Source organism: Eimeria maxima, genomic scaffold, assembly GCF_000499605.1.
Source record: "Eimeria maxima Weybridge genomic scaffold, Emw_scaff140, whole genome shotgun sequence".
Classification (NCBI taxonomy): domain Eukaryota; phylum Apicomplexa; class Conoidasida; order Eucoccidiorida; family Eimeriidae; genus Eimeria; species Eimeria maxima.
Window position 1 is genome coordinate 10,006 of NW_013564369.1, and position 22,670 is coordinate 32,675.

The 22,670-nt window shown below is 48.9% G+C and overlaps 2 protein-coding genes across 2 annotated transcripts; both read right to left on the minus strand.

Moving 5' to 3' along the window:
* Positions 1-12,185: 12,185 nt before the first annotated feature.
* EMWEY_00016970 (hypothetical protein, conserved) lies at positions 12,186-14,161 on the minus strand (the record flags this gene model as incomplete). The annotated part of the gene is made up of 3 exons (XM_013479836.1): positions 12,186-12,335; positions 12,536-12,691; positions 13,160-14,161. The coding sequence occupies 3 exons, from the start codon at positions 14,159-14,161 to the stop codon at positions 12,186-12,188; spliced, it is 1,308 nt and encodes a 435-aa protein (XP_013335290.1).
* Positions 14,162-15,967: 1,806 nt separating this feature from the next.
* Positions 15,968-17,037, minus strand: EMWEY_00016980 (hypothetical protein, conserved; the record flags this gene model as incomplete). The annotated part of the gene is made up of 4 exons (XM_013479837.1): positions 15,968-16,039; positions 16,391-16,479; positions 16,629-16,679; positions 16,923-17,037. 4 exons carry the CDS (start codon positions 17,035-17,037, stop codon positions 15,968-15,970), a joined length of 327 nt encoding a protein of 108 aa, XP_013335291.1.
* Positions 17,038-22,670: the final 5,633 nt, after the last annotated feature.

Below are 22,670 nucleotides of genomic sequence, written 5' to 3' on the forward strand. Positions count from 1 at the left end.
TTGCGGTGTGGCTTTGTTGCTGCCAGAATGAGGGTTGGCCGTGCAGATGGCGTGAGCTAGGCGACTCTCAGCCGTCAAATGCGCACTCTTCCAGCACGTTTGAAGTTTTGGCTGTGCGATCGCACAATGCTTTATCCCTGAACCCTTTTGAGAGCCCTTCTGATGTGCTACTCGCGCTGTTGTTTGCGTCATTTCCCCACATTGATGCTCACAGTGCACTAAGGACGAGCGCAGGCGGTTTGTGAATTCACTCCTTCCGTTCCTCCTTCCGGACAAACTGCATCGTCGAATGGAAGCTTGCTGATTTTGCTGCGACTTCGAAAGAATGAGTGACAGGCGTAGTGGTGCATTCGTTGCTGATGCCGGCAATGCAGGGTTACTGCAGTAGTTTCGTGGTGATCCAATTGCCTTTAGCGGTTCAGCAGCAGCCTTTCTGCCGCGGCTACTGTTACGCGCAACCCCAATCATTCTGTTAGGAACTGCAGCTTCTCTTGAATTGGTTGCAACTTTACAATGCACGGATAATGAGGGAGACGTGCCTTCAAAATCAATTGGAGCCGTCCGTAGTTTGAACTTTCTCGCACTGCTGTAACTTGCCTGGTCACTGTCAATGCCGTGCCGGTGCTTCGTTTGAAATCGAGACATGCGTGCCACAGGTTGCGACCCCTCAAGACCGTATTGTTCGGTCTGGGATATCCACTGAGGCGACGCTACTGGCGAGAGGTTTCGTTGGGTCGGTGTTGGTAACGCAGCCTGCTTTGATTGGGATAGAGGCAAGGGAGGGTGAAGCAGAGAGGTTAATGTCATCCGGCTTGGTGCGCAGTCCAATGTTCCTAGTGACGACTTTCTACCGAAGTTTGTCTGCGAAGCAGAGCCTGACCAGAGTCTCTCCAACAGCTGAGGTCTTATAACCGTCTTACTCTGGTCTCCCACGGGCGCCGTGACGGTTGAGCTTCGTGTTAATACTGTTGTACCGTCAGGCCATGAGAGACGTGGGGTCAAGGATATTTTCCCCTGTGAAGCAGAACCCAATGCATGTGCCATTCTCTTAGGAGGGCAGACCATGGCAATCTCAGGGCTTTGCGCCGTCAGGTCGTTAACTCTCTTCAGCGACAAATCCAGATATATTTTTCCTTAGTCGGCAAGCGCAGTGGCTGTTCCCCCCTACTTCCTCTAGTAGAGGTATTCGCGTATGGTCCCTCCGATAGCGCAAATGCGTGCATATGAATCTTCCACAAAACGACTTATGCCCTCTGTGAAGCGATTCATGTCTCCTGTGAACCATGCGAGGAAGTTCATTATGGCATTTTACCACTCATTTCCCCTATCAGCAAACACCAATAGGTACACTCCCGGCAGGATCCTTTTTTGGAAGTTACGCTTCAGCGACACTTTTTATTCGCTCCCTCCGGTTTGCTCGTTCGTACCACGGTATTTGTCTAGACGGCGCTTTGTTTCCACAGAGCGAAAAACCCACAGTTTGCATTCGTTCGCACCCGTTAGTAGTATAGATACTTCGAAAATTGCAGCATTCATTGGTTAACTGTTAGGGGCGCAAGCCGGCATCGGTTTTAACCAACTCGGCCCTCGCCAGTGATATTCTTGTCAGGCTATTGTCGCTGTGCATAAACGCTATGATGATTTTCCTGAAGTTTCTAATTTCAAATTTTTTAAGTAGAGAAACCCTAGGATATGCGAAGCCGTACGGCCAGACGTTTAAAAACAAGGGAGCTGGGGAGTGGCACAGAAGACGGATGAGCAGATGTGCAGTCACCGCCTGAGCATGCAGTATGCTGTAGTATACGGATAGGTTTGCAGAAAGTTGCTTTCTTCGGCAAGCAAAGGGCTACGAGAGGAAAAGTTTGTGGATTCGCTCCATATGATGGAGATTTTGGCGCCAGCAGGAACCAGAAGCGGCCCATGTGTTGTGAAGGTCGGTGACCCCAGACACCACCGCGCCTGAACGTAGAAGAACCCCGAACGCGAAGGGGTCCACATACAAAAGACAGTATATAAAAAAGTGGATTCCGGATGCACATGGAACCTAGTTTATGCTGGGGGGAAATTCACGAAGGACAATTAACCGTGCTTGCGTCGGTGAGGAGCCCGCACACCAGTGAGCAGGCATTAGGCGTAGGCCGTAATCAGAGCCAAGGCAGGGGTGCGCTTGAGTGTGTTATCGTAGCCAAAAGCAAAAAGACATGCTTTGAGTACTCATTTTTCTCCACTTCATCCTGAATTTAATTCGTGAAAACACTCGTAGAACCGCAGACGATTGTGCTCTGTCGCCGTGAACCACGGGGCTGCCCAATATCCCGAAATGCACTGATCTTCGATATTGGATGCTACTTGCATGATACTCTTAGGGGTTTAATTAAAATAGGCTGCGGAGCTCTTCTAGAATCTCCCTGCAAGTTTTAAATGATGGTTTTATGAGCACGGCGTTCCATGTCAGCGATCATGGTTTGGTCCGCGTGCGAGTCTTGCAGATGTTGCGTGGCAGTCGACAAAGGCATACTAGGTTTTAGAGTCTTTCGCCTGTAAAAACAAGTAATATATTCTTCCTTGCTTGCGCATATCCATGAATGGACCTCAGATGGTGTTACACAGCACTTCCAGGGAAATTGCAACGGCGGGACTGCATCCCCACAGCGAGGGAGTGTGACAGGGTCTGTCAGCTGTTGGTAAATGTATCTATATTTGAGCGCATATTGTCTACTATGGCCAAGTAAGTGTTCAACAAGAATGTAGAAACCCTGTACGGCGTCTGTGAGGAGTCTTCCATGGGGACGTGTTGGGTCTGCATTGTGGCAGGATGTGAGGCAGCTAGCTCATGAAGAGCACTTCCCTTTTCCACCATCTCCACTACCTTTGGTCGTAGCGCGTTCACCTCGACAATGAAGTATCACTACAGTCGAGCTAGGTCGTTGCAGTTGGCAACAAACAGTACCACCTACTGTGTTTGGCTTGAAACACAGCATAATGATGTTCTGATGCTTACACTGGAAGGAAAACGTGAACAATGTCAACTAGTTGGACAATATTTACCAGAGTTGTAGCCTTTTCTCCTGACTAAAAACGAGGCATATATGAATTTTCCTGCCGAAGGAGAGGTGACTGACGGTTTCGGTGCATTAAATGTAGCCGGTCCAGTCAGAGCTTGTTTTGCTGGGGAAATGTCTCCTATGGGAGAATTTTACCTCTGATGACTGCCTAAATATGGCGGACACCATGATGCAGGACAGTAGAGGTGTTCGTTATTCATGCCTTTATCTAAGCAAGGGTGCCTCCCTTCCCGAACAAATCTTTGCTAGTCCGATATGCATTGCGATGTGAGTTCGTTCCTAAATCTGGGAGGGAGCAGACTACACGGAACAGGGAGACCACTTAAATATAGAGCGTATGGGTATTCGGGGTGCGAAAACCACCGCAGCACACACTAATAAAAGTGAAAGCACACAACAACAGGCAAATGCAGCACGCAGAACGAAACCGCACAGGGCAGGTGATTCGTGTGCAATGAACACTCCTATATAAGTCGGAACTATCACCCCCGGAAAGCAGAGGTTTGACTACTCTGCTTGATGCATGCACTGGCACAGTCGAGGGACAATCCCATAGCATTTGGTAACCAACTTGTACGTATGTTCAGGTGCATGCAACCACGTCAGATAAGCCTTCCACCAACGAAGCTTGGTGTATGAACGGTAGCCAGATAGAACCGTTGTATGTGAATCGAATTTTATCCTCAGTTCAAGGTGGTTTCCAGCGATACGGAACTTCAGCAGCTAGTTTGCGCAAAGACCCTCACCACAGTGTTATCCTACTTCAGCATTAAGAATGCTAGCATTTTTTTGAGGTGGTTTTCCTACTTAGTTCCAAGGTATCGCAACTGCCGGATGCTGTAGCACAGTGTGAATCTCTGCAATAGATGGAAAACTTTAAACAAGCCGGTTAGCCTGAACACATTTTTCTCTTGCACCATCGATAGTGGCAGCAACATACGCAAAGGGTTGGTGTAGGAGGAGAAATATGCTGAAGAAGGCATTTACGATTCTCCCTGAGGGGCTGGATCATGGTGACTGAGAAAAGAATTGACAAGAAGGTAGCGCTTACCCTACCTGTAATACTACTAAGTAGAGTAGAGCATAGCCTCAGAAATAGATTAAAATATTGTTGGAAATTCACGCCAACAGGCCTGCATCCAAGGATTGTCCCAATAAATGTCCGAGAAACCACGGTTTCCTCAAGAAACCTGCCGGTAGAGCCCCTCACCCTAGAGGCCATCCGAAGTCAGCTTTTGCGTGCACCCAAATCTTCCCTTGTTCTTCAGAAGCATTCAGCTTTCCTTCAATGTATCAGTTGGGTTGATGCTGCGTTGATGAATGAAGCTACTGCACCACCATGTAGCCGTTCATTATTACATCGGCCGGATGGAGAGCTGGCTGAAGCGTTCCAGAACTATAGAGTTCGGGGCGAAGTGCACAGTGTACCGAAGTCTGCCGTAGTAGCTGTTGTCTTCGACTGATGGAAGTGGGACAACTGCAAAGACGGACGCGGGACCACTGCACAGCCGCTTGTTACTCCCTCCTAACACATGAGACTGCACTCTCACTTGTGGTAGTCAGCATGTCCTCAGAAGGCCTCTTGGAAACTTAAAGGATGCGATCACTTGGGACCCTGAGATGGTGTCACTTCTCAGACGCGAGTAACATCCACATACTCAGGACCTGCTGTAGCTTGCGTTTCCAGTACAAAAGCAGCAGCTGGTCAGCCCATATTTTTAGTCTCCGCCTTAAGAGAAATCGGGGTCGTCCCTGTTTAGTCCCTTCCGCGCCTCCCCTGTGGTAGGCGAGCGCATTCCGCTTGTCTAGTTCACGTGAACTATGAGCAGCGCAGTGACGTAGAGCCTTCCTATTACAATTCATGTGGCTCTTGAATGACTCACCACTATTGCCAGCAGCAGGCTTGAAGCTAGTAGTGCATATGATCCCAGAGGCACAACGCTGACGTGCGATGGATTTTCTACTTGTAGACAGTTTTGCGTTGTATGTTGGAATGAGAGCAACCGATCCAGAATGGAACTGAACAGGGGGCGGTGAATGGTTTTCCGTCTTCCCTTCACCAGCATCACGTCCTCTAGGCTTAAGACCTGATGGCACAAGCCCGCGTTCATTGCCAATGAGTATGTCTTGGGGGATCTCGTTGCAAGGACTTGATATGGAGAGTCTCTTGGTAGCAGGCAGTTGTTGTGGCAATATCTTCTGTCTTGATATATGTTTGTAACTGGGGAAGCTGGTCGCCTCCAACCTTGTTGAAGCACTTTGTCTGGCTGTAGATGAGCCTGTAGCTGTCTCCTTATACTGTAAAGGGCACTCTACAACTGCATCCGCAGTCCAGGCGGCCTTTTCTTCTGCTTGTGCTGCTGTAAAGGGAGTTTGCCGTGAGACATGAAGGAAGGGCACTCTATCAACTTGCATAGGGCTGCCAACTGCTTGCTGTACCCAACGGCGAAGGGAAGTTGCTGTCGCTGCCCTGCGTTTCCAGACTGCCCACCATGCCTGGATGCGCCGCTGTCGCAGCTTACTCATAGCTTGCTGCTGCAACTGCCTTAACTCCTGGAACCGCCACTGTAGCTTGTTCCATTCTCCAAAGACACTGGAAAGGAGCTCAAGATGCTTCTTAGCGCAAACAGATTTCCTTGCCTCCCTTACCCGTACACTATAACTCGTAAACGTTTTAAATGCCTCCAACGTTTTCTTGCACAACGCCGTTTTGGCTAGTTTGCGACTGTGCTTCTGTAATCTTGCTTCCCTTTCCCAAGCAGTGAAAGTAGTGATAAGAATGCTTCTGCATTGCAAGGCTCTTATTGATTGTTTCGAGCTGGAGAGTCCCCTACAATATGTAGCATATTGTTGCCAAGCAGTAAAAGCTTGCAATTTAGCAGCCATTCTTTCTTGTGCCCCCAGTTTCCAAACGCGAAAAAGCTTTTGTAAGCCGCTAGTGCGTAAAAACGCCTGCAAATCTCCTGCTTTCGCCCGTCGTCGCCGACGTGAATTTGCGAACGTGTTCCACCGCAGCCAGTGAGAAACTTGCAGACTACGACGTTGCAGAGCTTTCGCCTCCAGCCACCGAGACGTGACCTCAGCCCAAGCGAGAAATGCTTCATGCGCACATGTTCGATTTCCTCCAACTGCAATCAACTGAGAAACTGCATTATTGCGCTTCCGACGACGGTAGTGCATTAGCCACCATATAAATATACGATTTCGTGTTTCTTTTGCGCATAAAGCAGTTCGTTCCCGAAGCAGTCTGTTTTCTTCAGAAGCCCATTTCATCTCCCCAAAGACGCGCCTCTTCGTCTTTTGCAAAAATGCTCGAGTGGAAGCTTTCAAGCGTAGCTGCATGGCAGTATACTCCCTCCATGCCTCAAACGCAAGGTAGCATTGCCCTATGTTGTTTTCTGCTAGAAACTCTGCAGCATTATGTGCGAGTTGTCGTGTTGACGCTGTGCTCTCCGCCGTGGCATGCCTCCATGCTTGCCACACCTGCCAGGTGGTACGATTTGTGGCTTCTACCACCAGTGTCCGATGCAAAATTTTCCTGTGGGCCACGATTTTCCAGTGCCTTATCCACCGAATTGTCCGATTGCGCGTTGCTTGCCTGAGCTTGCTGCATGCAGCATTTGACAAGCACCAAAAGTGGGTATGGCGAAGTTGGTTTCCACTATCGGCGGACGTAGTTCGGGCTTTCCAGAAAGTGTACACATACTTCCCAGAACAAAGACGTGTTTTCCAGACCCTCACCGTTCACTGTAAGACGCGCCAACTATCCCCGCACGCCTCAAAACATAGAATGCATCGGCAATGATGGCTCGCGCCGCTGAGGCTGTAACTTTTGTTGTAGTAAAAATTGCTCGGCACAGCTTCTGTCGCTGCCGTAAGAGATCCACCCAGGCGCTCCAGTAACGATGGTGAAGCCTCACGAGCACTGTAGCTTCCAAGCAGCGGCGTGCCTGTTCTACCTTGCCATATTTAGCTGCTTCCTTGCGCCAGCAGGACACTGTCCTGTGCTTTATGTTCCGTTCGTGTACCTGAGTCGCTACACCCACAACGGGGCCAAAACCAAATACTGGGACTGCAGTATTGTACACACGACTGTAGACTGCACAACATTTCAAAGCAGAAATGGAGGAACATTCATACAAACGTGTTTGGCTTGACACTGCAGTGGGACCTAGCCTGAAAGACCAATGTTTCACAGCTATAGTCGGCAAACAGAGCAGGCTACCCGTGGGAGGCTGCATCAAATGTTCTAAGAACTGCCAACTATAGCCGAAAATTCTCAGTCTCCCCGTCAGCATCAGCCCCTTGCTAGCAATAGTAGTCAACAGCAAACAATGTAAGGATTCAGCCAAGTTACGCAACTATAAGTAAAGTGGGGGACACAAAAAAGAACTGCCTATTCTTGCGGCTCCCTCAGCGGAAGGCGCTGTGGGTATAGTGGTCTTTTTCGGTGGATCGCACGGATCACCTACCAATATGTAGGATTTGATGACGGTGGGAAGCGACGACAACGAAAGCTCTGAGTCCTCTCAAGCTCAGAAAAATTTTTCTTGCGCCAACCGCAACAAACACACTAGTCCACCGAAGCAAACAGTTCATTGCAGTGCTTTTGAGAGTCCGCAAGTTCTGCAGTTCTTGCTGCAGTCGCAATTCTCTACTTTTCCAACAGAATTTCAGCCATGACCCAAAGCAAATTCTCATTATTTGCTGAGCTTGGAAAATCTTGCATATTCGGCTGAGGGTTCGACGGTTGCTTTTTGTGGCGGCTGATCCAGTCTGGTAGAGGGAGGGTACTGCGTATTCTTCGTGAGCCCATTTTGTGGCTCCCTTCGTAGTAGCTAACTTTCCAATGCAACTTTCATAGTGAAGTTCGTTGACCTGGAAGGCAATTGATTCGCCCCTTTTTGGCTCAGGCTGAGGGTCCCGGCTGAATGGAAGGTGATCGTTCCCTTGCAGCTGGAGAACACTGGTCTGCCTAGCCATATTCAGTGGACCCGAACACGGGAAGAGAGGCATACTACCAGCTGTCTCAGCCAGTTTTTCGAAACTGCCAAAGACAGGGCAACACCTTGTTTTGATGTTGAAAATGGGAGATTCGCAAAGGCTTCCGTGGTGCAGTAAAGTCGCGTCTTCAATTGATTTATTCGGGCGGAGGTTGCCAGGATTCAGGTTGCAGTTTGCATTACACCTCGCTTGGGTTTCGCCTAGTTGAGCTGCTTCTCCAATTTTCTCCTGACCACTGGAAAGCGCCGTTGGGGTTTTCGAAGGATGACGGCATAGCCTTTTCTTTCGAAGTCGCTTCGGTACTTCGCTCCATTGCTGCATAGTGTTACATGGCAACCCTTGTGTTACGGTATGTGATGTTAAAGCATCCTCCGCTCCGCAGCACATGACCTTACGATATTCGACAATGCAACGACGTGACTCTGTAGTGTCTTGTTTGATCGGTCTATAATTCGTTACGCGCTCTCTAATAGGTTGTAGAAACGGCTGTTTAGAGGAGTGTCTTCCTAAATATATAGCCAGGCTGGCAGTGTCATATTTCCTGGGAAGATATGCTTCTGACCGTGCTGTGGTGATCTGGCAAGCTTGTCGTCCGTATTCGCTTCCCTGTCCCGCGTTTTCCGTCTTCTGGGAAGTTCTCTCCCTACACACGGCCGTGTCAGCAGAAGCTCTCTGACAGTGAATTCTACACGTGGCCGACCCTGACGGTGCAGCCACTACTGTCCCCTCCTTAACGCCTTCATCAGTGCTGCTTGAGCAAGCCTCTACCGGAAAACTTCCATCGACACTCAAATTAGAGTAAGACTGCCTCATGGCAGCTACCTCAGCTCCACTGCGTGCAGTTCCATCAGCTGATGCAGCCACTACCCTCCCCGTCATATCATAGGGATGGAGCTGCCATTTACATGGATTTGCAGTTTTGTGGAGGATACCGTAAAGGGCGACGCACTTCCATAGCAGTTAGATGCTGAAGAGAAGTCCGATACACTAAAACCTGCGGTGGCAAGCCTCGCACACTGCAAACCCTGTTGTTCTTCGCTTGTTGCAACAAGGTGTTCTGTGAGCATGTCTGTTACAAGAGCAATCCCCTGGCCCATGACATCATCTGTCCAGAAAATATGAAACCCTGAATGAGTGACCCAAATTCAAGGTCCCCTATTGTCAGCGGTTTTTCGTAGCCACGTTCTGCAGTTCATATGGAACTGCGCTAAATAGCACTTCCTCAATATGTGCCGGTTGAAACGCCAAATATACTCTTAACACCCAATGAAACGTTCTTCCTTCTCTAGTTCACCCTCTATCTTCCAGCCCCTTGACGCTTGCACACGGATCACACACGGTCCGTAGGCAGTCGCTCTCCAAGTAGCAGTGGGCCTTCCCTCTTTCCGTATAATAAATAAAAATATCTCGTTAATTCCAATACGTGTAGTTTGGCATGATTTTGTATTCACATGCTGAACGATAGGTGCAGCTTCCTTGAGCTCATCAGGCAGCAGGGAGGCGTGCAAGCGACGTACTGTTAGCGCCTTCCTGGGGAGAGGTTGTATATTGTTCGTTGTTCAAAAGTACCCGCTTTCTATAGAATGTTGAGGAATTTTTCCTCCATACATATATTGAATTAGCATACCATCCAGTTTTTTCAGCTGCTTCCCAAGCGTAGCAGCAAACTTCATTGGTCAGCTGCGGTGGAGTCCATGTCTGCGCAGTCAATATTGTGTTTGCAATATACGAAGTCTTCCATTTCGACTTTCAGTAGCCTTATATAGAGTGGAAATGCGATATATTCGTGTATCCTTCCAAACCGGTTATTGTGGCGGACCGTGCGATGTTTGGACCGTCGTCCTGGCGTACGTAGGAAGGGAGACGAGATAGTGTCAGTCAGTGTTAGGCTTTCCCATGAGGCCCTATGAATAAAAAAAGGAGCCGCTGGTACATCTTCTAGACGGATGGATTAGGCGGGGTGTGCAGAATACTCTTGGTTGTCCATAGGGGACTCACGATTTTCTTGCAGGCGCTGCCCGCGCCCCAATACACTCAATTTCTCCTCACCTATTCACGGTCTATTTTCTTTACTAGATATATTTTTGTTTCTCCCCATGGGTTGAGGGTACCTGCTGGGCAATTGATAGTCCAGTTTATTCGAACTGTCTAGTTGCTGTTCCCACGTTTCCCAACAGCCTCCTTCTGGTCAAAACGACCGTCATTCTGCCTTTCTCCAGTTTCAGCAAATCACATGTTAAGTGAAAGTCTAGTTGTGAGGCGACAGTACTCATGAGCTGCAGGAGTTCACTGAGGGCTGCCTGCAGTATATCTGTCACCTCCGCTTATCTCGAACTGTGCGCAGTGTTCGTGTTAAGACAGATGCTGGTGACGCTCTACCAGTCAGGAACAAAGGGTAGAAAAATGGGTAGAGGAAAGGAGCTTGGTAGGTTTGGTGCCAATATTCGTCAGTTTCAATGCAAAAAGTTGCACTCTGTCGAGCGATGCAATCAGCAAGGCGCACCCAGCATATGCCCTCAGTGGTAGGCCGTCCGTCACCATCTGTCAATAAAGTTCTCGGCAGACAGGTAGCTAGCGGATGGGGAGCCCTAAGCTGTTCTGGATCCATTCGGCTTGTTTTGGACCTGGCAGCCAACATATATGGACCTTGGGACAAACGAACAGGGTGCCGTACTAGGGAGATAGCAGATAACTAGCTGCAGCGACGAGAAACAAAGAACTGTAGAGCTCATCTAAACGTTTTCCTTATCTGAATGGCCACCCTAGTAGCCATTGTCGCTGTCTATCTCTAGGCGTTCTTGTCGGTTGCCCCAGGAAGCCTCCGAATATTCAGGGGCTTCCCACGATATTACAGTATCTCCACTATCACATACACTCAGTTCCTATAGATATGAACATATAGACGCAGCCTAGACGTCCTGTACACCATGTAGGTGTAAATTCCTGCGGGCGATGAAAGATGCCTCAAGCTTGTTACCGTGTTTGCCCGCAGGAATCTTGATGAATTTTTCTCGATCGCTAGCTTGCTTTGTGGATTGGGTTTTCCAAATGCGCCTAGTTTCAGGCTGAGCAGGCCTCCGCCTCCCTTTGAAGGTGTAAGACCAGTCCAGCAATTGTTCGCTATGAAAGCGTGCACGTAAGGAACACAATATTAGATGTGTCGCTTTGTTTAGGGAGACAGGTGTGGCTTTCCACCACTCATGCATCAAACCCCAACCCCACAGATGCATGCGAACATGCATAAGCACCGCCATACCAAACCACATAGGGGTGTGGGGAGCTTTCTTCTGTGCGCTTCAGACAAGGAGCTACGAATTTTGGTACAAACGTGCACATATAAGCACAGCGTTTTAATGCCAATTCTGCTTTGCCATGAAACAGGTACAGAGCATACTGCAGAGTCATGCAAGGAACGTATGCACGAGAGCACGCTCTAACCTACCACCGCAAACAATCAGACACATCGGAACAGACAAGCAGTTGGATGAGGGCAAATCAACACAAACAGGCACAAAAGTACGAATAGGTGTGAGAGCAAGTGCGTGCAGTCTATATCAGTGGGGCGACGGCCATCAAATGACGTTTCAGCCGGAGCGACTCAGGTGAAACTACATAAAACGCACCAACTAAGGCACTGACGCCTTCGCCTGTTCCTGCTGCAGCGTGCAGTGCTAGGGGTTTGTGTGCAATTGTGCTATTGAACCTCATACCCAAAGTTTGGGCTATGGCTTCAGATAGCGCCGGTCACATTGGGTTCGGCTTGATACTGGCCATGAGTGGTTAAGTGCGTTTGATGGCACTGGAACTTATCTCTGGAAAATAATCCTTTCAACCAAAATCTTTCGACTACACGTAGATATAATTTCCTACTTGACAGCGGATCAGGCTGCGCCACCGGATCCTGGGCATATGGATACGGAGTATGTAGTCTAGTACTACCTACAATACCACGAGTAAATGACGTACGTGGTATGTGCCTTTTTATTCATTCTGGGGTTGCGATTGTAGTTAATACACCATAAATAATAACTATTGATAAGTGTGCTTGTCGCTCCACATATCGTATATGTTGGAGCATGCAGCTGTTCGCACAATCGCTATTCTGGATTACTGTTACTAACATATCTTAAACCATTCCTTGATAGCTCTGAGAACTTCTTCGTTTCCCGGCTCGATGACGAGATAGTGCCCCCGTTCCCCTTCGAGGATTTGCAGCTGACGCTCGGTGATGTGCGTAGCGGACTCGTTTATAAAACGAATGCTACCCTGAAATAACAAGAATTAGTACGAACAGCGAGGAATAATTATGATATTTAGGATGCAACCGATGCAATTCATGGCAAGCATGCCTCAAAAGATAGGCGGCTACACCAACTGCAGTCCTATAATCCTTCCTGTGTGGCTATTGCAGTCGGTGGCCCGTGGCAGTTGCTGCATCTGTACTGCCGTAGCTCCAAAGTATTCACCTGTGGCTCTACAATGGAGTCTTCTCTTGCATGGATGATTTTAAGGCGAATATGCTGGGGGATAGACTTGGCTTCAGCATGCACGCGAGGGACTGCAGTCAACACTTCAGCTGCCATCCGGCATGGGATTTTCAAAGGGCAGGTTACCAACGGGTCCTGCACAATCCGCACACAACGGCTACGTACAGAATAGCTAGTTACACATATATCCACGCCCTGCGCTTGTTTGGTAAGTCGGCAGAGCAGCTACCCGTCCAGCTTGGTATCTAGCTGGCGTATGGCTAGCCAAAGACGTGTAAACACGTGTGAAAACACGTGTGAAAATGCACTGTAGTTCGGTCGGCAGGAAAGTCTGTAACTGGCGCTGCCACTAGTTCCATAGGGAAAGGCACAGGACGTTTTCCGGCGGCAATATACCTAGCTTCGCAAACGCTAAGCTGTGTGGCAAGCAGGCTAAAAGGCTGAATGTAGCAAACTCAGAGTAGGTGATGATTGCCTCCTGTGTGCTTCAACGTGGGCATCGTGAAGAAGGAGTCTGCACTCTATTGTGTGTGTTTCATGCTGTCCGCGTGTTCCTGCTGTGGGTGCTACCGGGTGTACTGGCAGTTCTAGTCATGTCCTTACCTCATCCTTCTGCACGTCAACCCAGCGCAGCCGTGCGGGGGGCAACTTAACAGCGCCAACGTGCGGAGTGACCTTGGAGAGAACTCCGCTTACTTTAGCTATTGCTCTGTTAAATGCACCAGAACTTGCCTTCTCGATGGCCAGCATCGGCGCCAAACCTACACATGCAACGATATGAGCCCGTTGAGAAGCCAAAGCGCCATGCGAAGTCCCGTTGGCAGTAGTAGGAGGGGCAACGACCCCCTCTGGTGTAGCCCCATCTGCCGCATTCCCATCTGCTGCAGCCCCTTCTGCAACAGGAACGGGAATACCACCAGCATGTACACCAGAAGGCAAAAGCAGCCAATGATTTCTCTCTCCCATGAGTTCGAGTGCCCGTATGACGGAGAAGCCGCCCATAGAAATACCCACGAGGCAAATCGGCGGAAGCATATGATTGTCACTATTCTGCTGGCTCTGCTTGCTTAGATCTTCAGCAACGAACTCAGCGAAGCTGATCACATCGCATCCCAAGTCATCAAGGCGTTCAACGCTACAGCGGCGGGCTTTCCATCCCTCTGAGAGCCCAAAACTCTCAAGGTCCCCCGCATAGACAGAACAGCCTGCGTTATTCAGCTGTTGCACCCAGCTCCCCTCGTATATGCACCAACGAAGGTACTGCCTTTCGCCTTGTTTTGAACCGCAGGAATCCTTTCCTACCCCTTGAGTTGCTGCTTCTGATGCTGCCGATGCTCCGTTTGCTGCAGTTGTGGTTCCCCCAGTAGCTGCTGGCAACGCGATGTCCGGCTCTTCTGGTGAGAGATGCCTGAGAAACTCGAACCTCGCATGAGTTTGTACACCATGAATAAACAGTACTGCTGCTTTAGGCTTCTGCACGCGCCATGCGTAGATAGTGAGTTTTAGGCCTTTCGTGTTTACAACACAGGCCTTTTCCGGGTTCCCATCCAGAGGGTACAAGGCCTCTCCTGGAGATGGTAGGCTTGGCTTTTGTTTTCGTGCCATTGTGGCTGCCTTATTGTGTGCTTCTTCCGCTTAGATGACTTGAAATTGCTTGGTTCTCGTTAATTGTGCCTCGTGGATTGTGAACGACTTATCCACGCATGCGACAACTAGTTGTTCAGTCTGCAATGGAAAATGAACTTTTTACGGTATAGCTGCCTCAGCTCGAAGCAAAACCAGAGGCATATGGGAGGTTTCAAGAAGACGGAAGAGAACGCCAACAAAGGCTCCCCCCATGCCCCATACCCCGTGCAGCATACAGTAATTACCCTAAACCACGGTGCACACCCTCTGCAAGCAGGGGTAGCCGAAACTTTCTAAGCTCGACCTTGTACGCAGAAAACTGTCCGCTGGTTCTGCCTATTTGGCAGCACTGCCGCCGCCAACCTCGGACACTCGACGTAAACATGCGAAGCTCCGGTGCTGCGGGACTTAGGAGCGCCGATTCTCAAAGCGAAAAGCCACATGCAAGGAGCCAGACCGTGCATGTATATGCAAGGTGAAGTTCTTTAATACGCATCTTCGTAGATACACGACATGCGGTGCTCCCAAGACGCACAGGGGCCAGTGTCCGGGGCTGGCGGTGGAGGTAGCGATCACACCAAAAGCAAGTGAAAATGGCGTTTTTACCTTCCCCCAGGCATTAGTTTCTTATACTACAGATATTCAAGCATGCTCGAATGAAGACTTCAAGGAAACGCTGGTGATTATGTAAGTCCACAAGTGTAACCTTTGTCTGTCGGCGCAGCTTTGCGGCAGTAGAAGCACTGTCTACAGCAAGAGGCACTAGCCAGACGTTCGTTCGTTTTATTGACTAAAATGCATGAAATTGGAATTTTAGGATATACTGACCGTATATGAAGGTGTTCTCTCACCCCTAATTCCAGTTTCACGACGCTTCATACCCCGTCCTGTGAGCAGCCGCCCCCCAGGCGGCAAGCTGTGGCCTGCCTAGCATGACGGGTCAGTCATCGTAATCATACATATACGTTCTACGTAGATTAATAATACCCGTCTACTTCCGGAAAATTCACATCCAAGCAACCGTCACACCGACTGCCTCAGCAGTACCCTCCAGCGATTACACAATTAATAGCTCCATAGCAGTGTGGAAATAACGAGCAGACTACATTTGTCGTACGCGCGTGTACTCTCGTAGTTCCGCATTTGTTCCGGCGGTAACAATGGGCCAACAAGAAGCAATAACGTCACATAAATGAGGCCTACACCCGTTCCACCCCAAGCCCTCAACATGACTAAGGCATTATCGGCGCAAAGTACTTCTCGGTCCAAAGCTTTCCAAAGCCAGAAAACCTTTTTAACGCCAAAACCAACTCAATGATTTTCCCTGACCACATTCGTTTCGGCAAGGTCCTGAACTCCGTAGTTCCTGTATGCGGTAGGTTCCCAAATTATGCCTTGTCCAATGCACTGAGCCCTACGCCCTCAACAGTAAAGTCCACACGAATATTATATCCTACAGGAAGCCTTAACCTAACTGACTACCATCTGCCCCCTACATGGATCCTATACAGCCCCCTACAGGGATCCTACACAGTACTGGGGCATACCAAAAAACTGAATATCTAAAACCACCTTAGGGTAATGATTCAGATCAAGACGATTAGTTGGGTTCGTTGAGGTAGTTTGGTGTTTAGCCAAGAGTTGAGATGGCTTTGTTGGAAGTTAAAACGGATAGTTTACGAGTACGGTTGTTAAAAAAATGTACGTATAGTTGTTGCGATAGCCGTTTCGAATGCCACTGCATTTTACTGAAAAAAAAATAGCATCATCGGGATGCAGACAATCTTAGAAGGCCGGTGGGGCGATATGCTCGGGCTCAATGGGTTGGCCCAAGGACACCTCATCTCCTGGACTCTCCTGCAAGCATGCACGAAAACAATAAAAATACCGAAAACAAACTAAACCATCGAATGGAAACATCAGTGGCAATAAGTATGGCCAAGAGCAAAACCAGCAAAATTCCAGTTTGCATGGCATGACGAGCCACAGGCAACAAATTACTGGTTGTAAGAAAACAACACCAACAACACCAGATGGATAGTCACGAGCCAACAGTGTTCACGGAGAAGATACTGGAGGAAAACGAAGAGAAACAGGAATGGTGGAGGCGCTGTTACGCGCAAGTGCAGTGCACAAATAGCATGCGCACTGCGTCAAAATGAATTGACAGCCTCTGTCTAAAACATTCGGTGTACCACATTATCCTACCGATACGCTTATCCCGTGTTGTTGCAGCTCCTGTCTCATACCAAAGTGTACGAGGACGCACACAACGCCCATGCTCGCTGTGTATATGCCTGCAACGCACACAGCCCTTAAATCAACTATAGATAGATAGCAGATTCACTACAACTAAGCTGTCGACACACGTTGGCTACTACAGAGGCCAGGATAGACGAGGGAGGCTAGCATACGAACAACGCACAGGCTAAATGATCCAACTCACCCACAAGGGCTAGGACGAAAGAGCTCCTCCACAAAGACAGCGACAGTGATCCTTCAACAGCGCAACAATCCGAAGAAGCATACACCTGAGGAAGTTGTAAATTATTGCGAGTACGCATATTTCGTGTACTGGATGTACAAGTTAAATATATGGATTGTTGGCATAACAGCAGCAAAGAGCGCGATGTACAGAACACACGTATAGGCATACATCGAGGCAGAGGCATACACCGTCCGACACAGAAATCAACCAGCAAGAAGTAGGACTCATGCACTTACGGGGGGAAAATCTCACCATAAAAGATATAAAAGCATCCCTTCCCTCCTGGTACAGTAAGAAATCGGAACCAGGAAAAGAAGAAGGGTCTCATCCTTTCCAAGGGCGGAATGTCCTTGGCCTCCACTGCCATCGTTAGCATCCCGAATAAACTGCAGTCGCAATGCAACAAGCATGCAAGCCGTAGAACTAGCACGGCATGGAATCAACTCTGTCGAGAACCCTATACACTGTGGATGCACCTCCACTTCGCCACCTACGTATATCTCTTCTGCTGACAACAAAATCACAGACATGCTTACATTCAGAAATTACGTAACAATTACTTCCTATGAGAAAAAGAGTGCGCGCATGAATAACGTCAATGCTTGGGACTCTCTAAGGACATACAACTACGTAGAATGTATAGGTGTTGGCTTACATTAAGTACAGCTGCAAAATATAGTTTGAGGGCTCCGTGAGAAAAGAGAAAATGTTGATGCAAGCTAGGCCCGAAGTTAACAAAGTCATAACGCCCCCTGTCAATTGATTCCAAAGAGCAGGCATGCACTTCGACGAGAGCCAAATATTACAGCACGTGCCAAACAAACCTGAGCCGTTTTACGGGTATTCTCTTCGGGTCGTAATGCAAGTATAGAAGCTGTGATATAGCTCATGTTTTTGTTTCTCACCAAGAAAGCAAAGGAAACGCAAAGGCTTGGGGCCCTCCCCTAGGAATTCCGTCGCCTGTTGCAGCATTTTGCTGCCCCCGCTTAACAGTACTTCCTGGAAGCGGCTTGTAGCCCCTCCTGAGACCCAAGCCCCCTCCTCCCCTAAGCCACACGCAGCAAAATGCTGGTTTTGTTGCAGTGTTAACAAAGCCAGTCGCTACTGTCTGCCAGAGACACGCAATGTGAAATCACGAGTCGGCCTAGAGGGTACGAACTGCTGCCCGTCCTACATTCATGCCTGCAGGGGATAACGCCACTGTCAGATGCTAGTATAACTCACCCATGATGAAAGGCGGGAAGAGACGAAAGAGTGTAACACACGTTTCTTGCCTGCTTGTCACAGGCCGCTGGTCACAGCAACAGCCAGAGCTGCAGTGTTGACGTCTGTCCCAACGCTACTGAACTTTTCAAATTTCAGTTTGGAAGTCCTTCAAATATTTGCAGCCTTTTATACATACCATCTACTGGCCACGAAATTTTCTGCAGGGTGGGCTGGTAGTAAACAGGACTGAAGGGCTGGAGCAACAATGGCTGCAGCTGGTCGTTGTGCTAAAAATAACGCATGTGTTTACTTTAAAAGCTTACATGTCCCGCCTGTAAATATTTTGTTTTTCGTTAATTAAATGTCCTTACGTAGGAAATGGTAGTTGTCTTATCCAACCAACTGTGCTTCCTGGATGCTCCGCTCCCTGTGTAGCATGGTATGCCTACAAGCATAACCATCGTTTCCGCTTGGGTTTTCTGGTTAATGAGAATCATGAGAATCAAGTGAATTATCTAGATTTGTCTACAGTGTGGTGCAGTCAGGACATAGATCTTGATTGTGCATCACTTTTATGGTTATCATGCAGCAGAAGTCTCAGTGTCATACGTTTTGAACCACACCCTCAATGCACCAGGATCCAGCTACAGACCCTTGAGCCGCTGTGTACACATTACAGCTGGAGAAGGACTCTGATTTCAGTGGCCCTTCTGGATCTTCTAACACACCTCATTTGACTGTAATGCAGCGCGCTACTGCCCTCAGCCGACGTCCAAGCCTCTATTCACTCGTGTTGTAATGGATAGCTGAATAGCAATTCGCGGGCTAAGACCATCCCCACAGGTTTCCTACCTAGGGTGGAGGATAATGACACTTTTTCCTTCCAGTATTCCTAGACTTTTTGTCGTATACAAAGCAGCACATTAATCTCACACAAGTCCGCCAGTGTAGCTATTGCAATGATGGCCATTAATGAGGTATAAATCCATCAGTGTCGAGGGCATCGGAGAAGCATAATCGGCGGGATGTTAGTAAGTTTGTGTGAAGTGGGGACATGAACCCACCAGCTCAGCCCGAATATACAAAATGTAGGTAGGAGCAAATGTGGACAGCAGTTGTCTAATATACATATTCGTACATACACCCAGACAAGCTTGTTTGTGTGTGTATGTTGTGCTACCTTGCACACTGAGTTGGAGCAAGCCGCGTTGAGGCGTGACAGCGAGCGATGTGTCTCGTGGAATGCCGGCTCCTTTCCAGTCGTTGGGCCTCCCGCCGTTGTGTCGACGATGATTGGAGACTATAGAAAGAGCAGCCTGGCTTACCTGTTGCGAACTGCTTCGACCTGGTGGTGGAGGACCTTAGCTACACTTAGTACCTGCCCAAGGTTGGTTCATAGGGAAAGGTGGAGCAGCGAAGCTTATTCGCTGAGCAGGACAACATGGTGTACAGAGCTGGTTAACGCCAATATTGGAAAATCTTGCTATGGGCCTTGTAGCACGGTGAAACTGCTACCGTATCTTCATCTCGTGCATCGGAAAATACGCTTATAAAGCATGCCCTCGTCCATGCCAACTATCTAAGTATGCGGGATATTGATTGCCGGGTGCAGGGCGTCGGCGGCACTGGAGGGTTGGCTTCTCTCAAGCTGTTCCCTTGTCTTCAAAATATATCCAAAGAGCTAACTTGTGTGTACCTTTGCATCTCGGGGCAAGAAAGCAGCTTAGGCAGAGAAGGCCCAAACAAGGAAAGCTAGGACCATAGCTAGATCAAAAGTATTAGTTTTTTGTCAGCGCAGTTCAACAGTGTTCTAGGCGATTGTACAAATATGGCTCATAGCAAGGGTGCTAAGCGAAGCCAACCAGCCGACAACTGGCTGAACCACGGGATCTTTCAGAGAGAATGGACCCCTTATGCGCTAAAGACGGGGGAAGAGTGAGAAGCTGGCTTGAGAATGATCCTACGGTAGAGCCAAATGGTATTGGTGTTCTGTAAGTTACTCCCTCCAAAAGATGAAAATGGGGAAGGACCGGTGGCATCCTTGCAGGCATAAGCATAGGGTTCCTAAACAGGAGAAGCACCGCTTTGAATACAACAACCAACGGAGCAAAAAACGCATTCAACCGATCACATCGGCTCCCAATCAGCAAGCTTGCAAACTGCGGCGCACTGATGGGGCCCACAACTGCGAAAGCCACGCACGCCGAGCCTCGAAAGCTCAACTCTGTGGTTATCCAATATCGTTTTAATTGTTAAAAGCTTCCAGCGCTTTTTTATACAAGCTGGAAAGCGGCTCTCCTGCCTGGCATACCTGGTTATTTTTCGGTGCAGTCACTCCATTCATGCCTCGTTCTTCTTAGACAGGACACGAGCAGCAGCAAGAAGATAATCGCAAAATGCCACCTTACTCACGAAGGATTCATATCTCGATCATTTGGAATTTTGTATCAATGCAGAGAGCGTATGGCACCCCCTGATGAGACCACTGGACCAAATTTGGCAGGAAGGCGCCACTCATCAGCTCCTGGTGTTCATTTGCATTCACTACCGCGCATCTATCTTACCAGTCCCTAGAAGGTAAGGCGGGATGGATATACCTGCGCTATGCAGAGGTGGTGCATGTAAAGTTCACGTACTCAGCGGTGGCTGTCTTAGAAAGGTCGCTGCTTCAACTGTAATTGTAACAGCGGCTAATATGCAGCACTCTCAACGCGCCCCCTCGTTGGTTCTCACAGATAATGACATTCCTGTGTTCCATCGGCTTGCCTTCTCCCGGAGATCTGCCCAAGGGAACCACAACAGCTACGGTTCTGGGAATATGCTCTGTTGGCTGGCACAACGTGTTCGTCCTGAGACTTATCCGTTCCCCAGGTGGTGGATAGAGGCTTTTTAAGCTTAGCTGGACCTGAAAGGTTGTGGTTGAATCAGCTTTGGTGGCAAGGGCTGACACTATAAGCTGCCCAGCATGTTAACCTAGGTTCCGGCAGCAGATCCAGGGTTTGAGCTGACTGTGGTTGCGTTGCATCATATGCGCACATAAGCTGTGCTTTGTTGTCTATTGCGCAGCTGGAACTGGAGAGGGCAATGTTGCCCGATCCGCCGATGGATTGACGCTCATCTTTTGAAATGAATGACGTCCTCAGAGGAACGGTGGGGCGGCAGGCGCTGTACTAGCTGCAGTTGGACGCTCTGCTGTTCTTAAGTTTCGTGTAGGTGCGATCAGCTCCATAAACCTGAAAAACTAGTAGCTTAACGTATAAGGCATGGAACTAGCCTTCCACGTGGTGCTTGGCTCCGCTTCCTTGTCAACTAAGTGAACAACAGTTGAGGCTAAGGAAGCGGAGCCAAGCACCGCGTGGAAGGCTAGTTCCATGCCTTATACGTTAAGCTACTAGTTTTTCAGGAACTGCCTAGCTATTTGAATTGACGAATAGGACTGGAGCTTTATTTGAAAAACATGCAGCCTAGGGGGGTGGGATCATTGTTGCTTCTCACGTTCCAAACAATTTGGCTGCCGCTGCTAGTGTCCCCGCACTCCTCCGGCCGAGCCCGTATCCCCTGGTTTCTCAGAAAGAGCCACGCATGCAGTTCCTACACCAGTACTAAGGGGTATAAATAGTCACATATGTAAACTGCTTCGTTAGTGCATATGCGACTCACCTTTTTGTCGTTGGCATACCGCGCTCAAGCACAGGTCACGAAATCTCTCAGGCGCAACAGTCTTAGTTCAGAGAATTTCGAATTCGGCACTCAGCGCCCTCCTTAACACACGGTTAATGCTTTGTGCACATCTTATACTAGCGCTGAAATGGAATGCCAGAAACCCGACGCTAATGCCGCAATGATGATTCAGATCATCCTCACGCCCGAAACAGGTTAAAGTATCATGAACACCGTAGGAATTGAGTCATCCATAGGATACCAGAATACGTACTCTGCAGAAGATACGGGGTATTACCTTGTAGCATACAAGCGACAAGCTGTGAGTATAAACCTCGATGCAGCAAGAGGAGGGCGCCTTGCATGCAACATATGCTCTTGCGGGTGCCCTGCATGCAACACATGCTCTTGTGGTGAGCTGATAAGCTGTTCACGTGTCAGGCAAATGCAGTTATAATGCCTGCTTCTGGAGCCAAAAAGAAAAAACTTTTAGCGTACATTTTTTCTGTATCTATCCCCAATATGACGCACAACAATTGCTGAGCAGTGTAGTTTCTTGGGAGGAGCCGCAGAAGCCCCGTGGCGGTGTGGGCCACAAGGGATGTGCTCTTTCTGTTGTAATAACCGAATAGCCCCGATACAGATAGTAGGTATTTGACGGTTCAGTGATTCCTGTTTTACTGCCGGCGACCCAACGGGGAGCCCACGGGGTGACTACGGGCCCCACCGTGCAGGAAGAACAGCGACACAAGCTAAGATGCCCAAACTTGTGTGTAGGAGGACTGTTATACGAAAAGCGGCAATCCGCAACGAGCGTGGGCTTAGCGACTGTGCAACGATGTTTGGTGGGATCACTGCAGGTGACAAGATGGAGACTTTGCCACCGCCGGCGACCAGACCACCAAGTGGCTCTAGGAAGCAGTTTAAACCAGAGGAAGTAGACATTAGGTCTCTCGCAGTCCCCATAAGGGATCCCTCTGTGGCTGTAAGCGGAAACTACTTTTTTGCGGAATCCTAATAGGAAGAAACGCCGACGGTAGTCCGATGACACCAGATTGGTGACGATTGTTGCCGTTGACCAGCAATAGGATGCCTCCTGATTGCATGCTCGCGCTTCTATTGAACAGTATTACC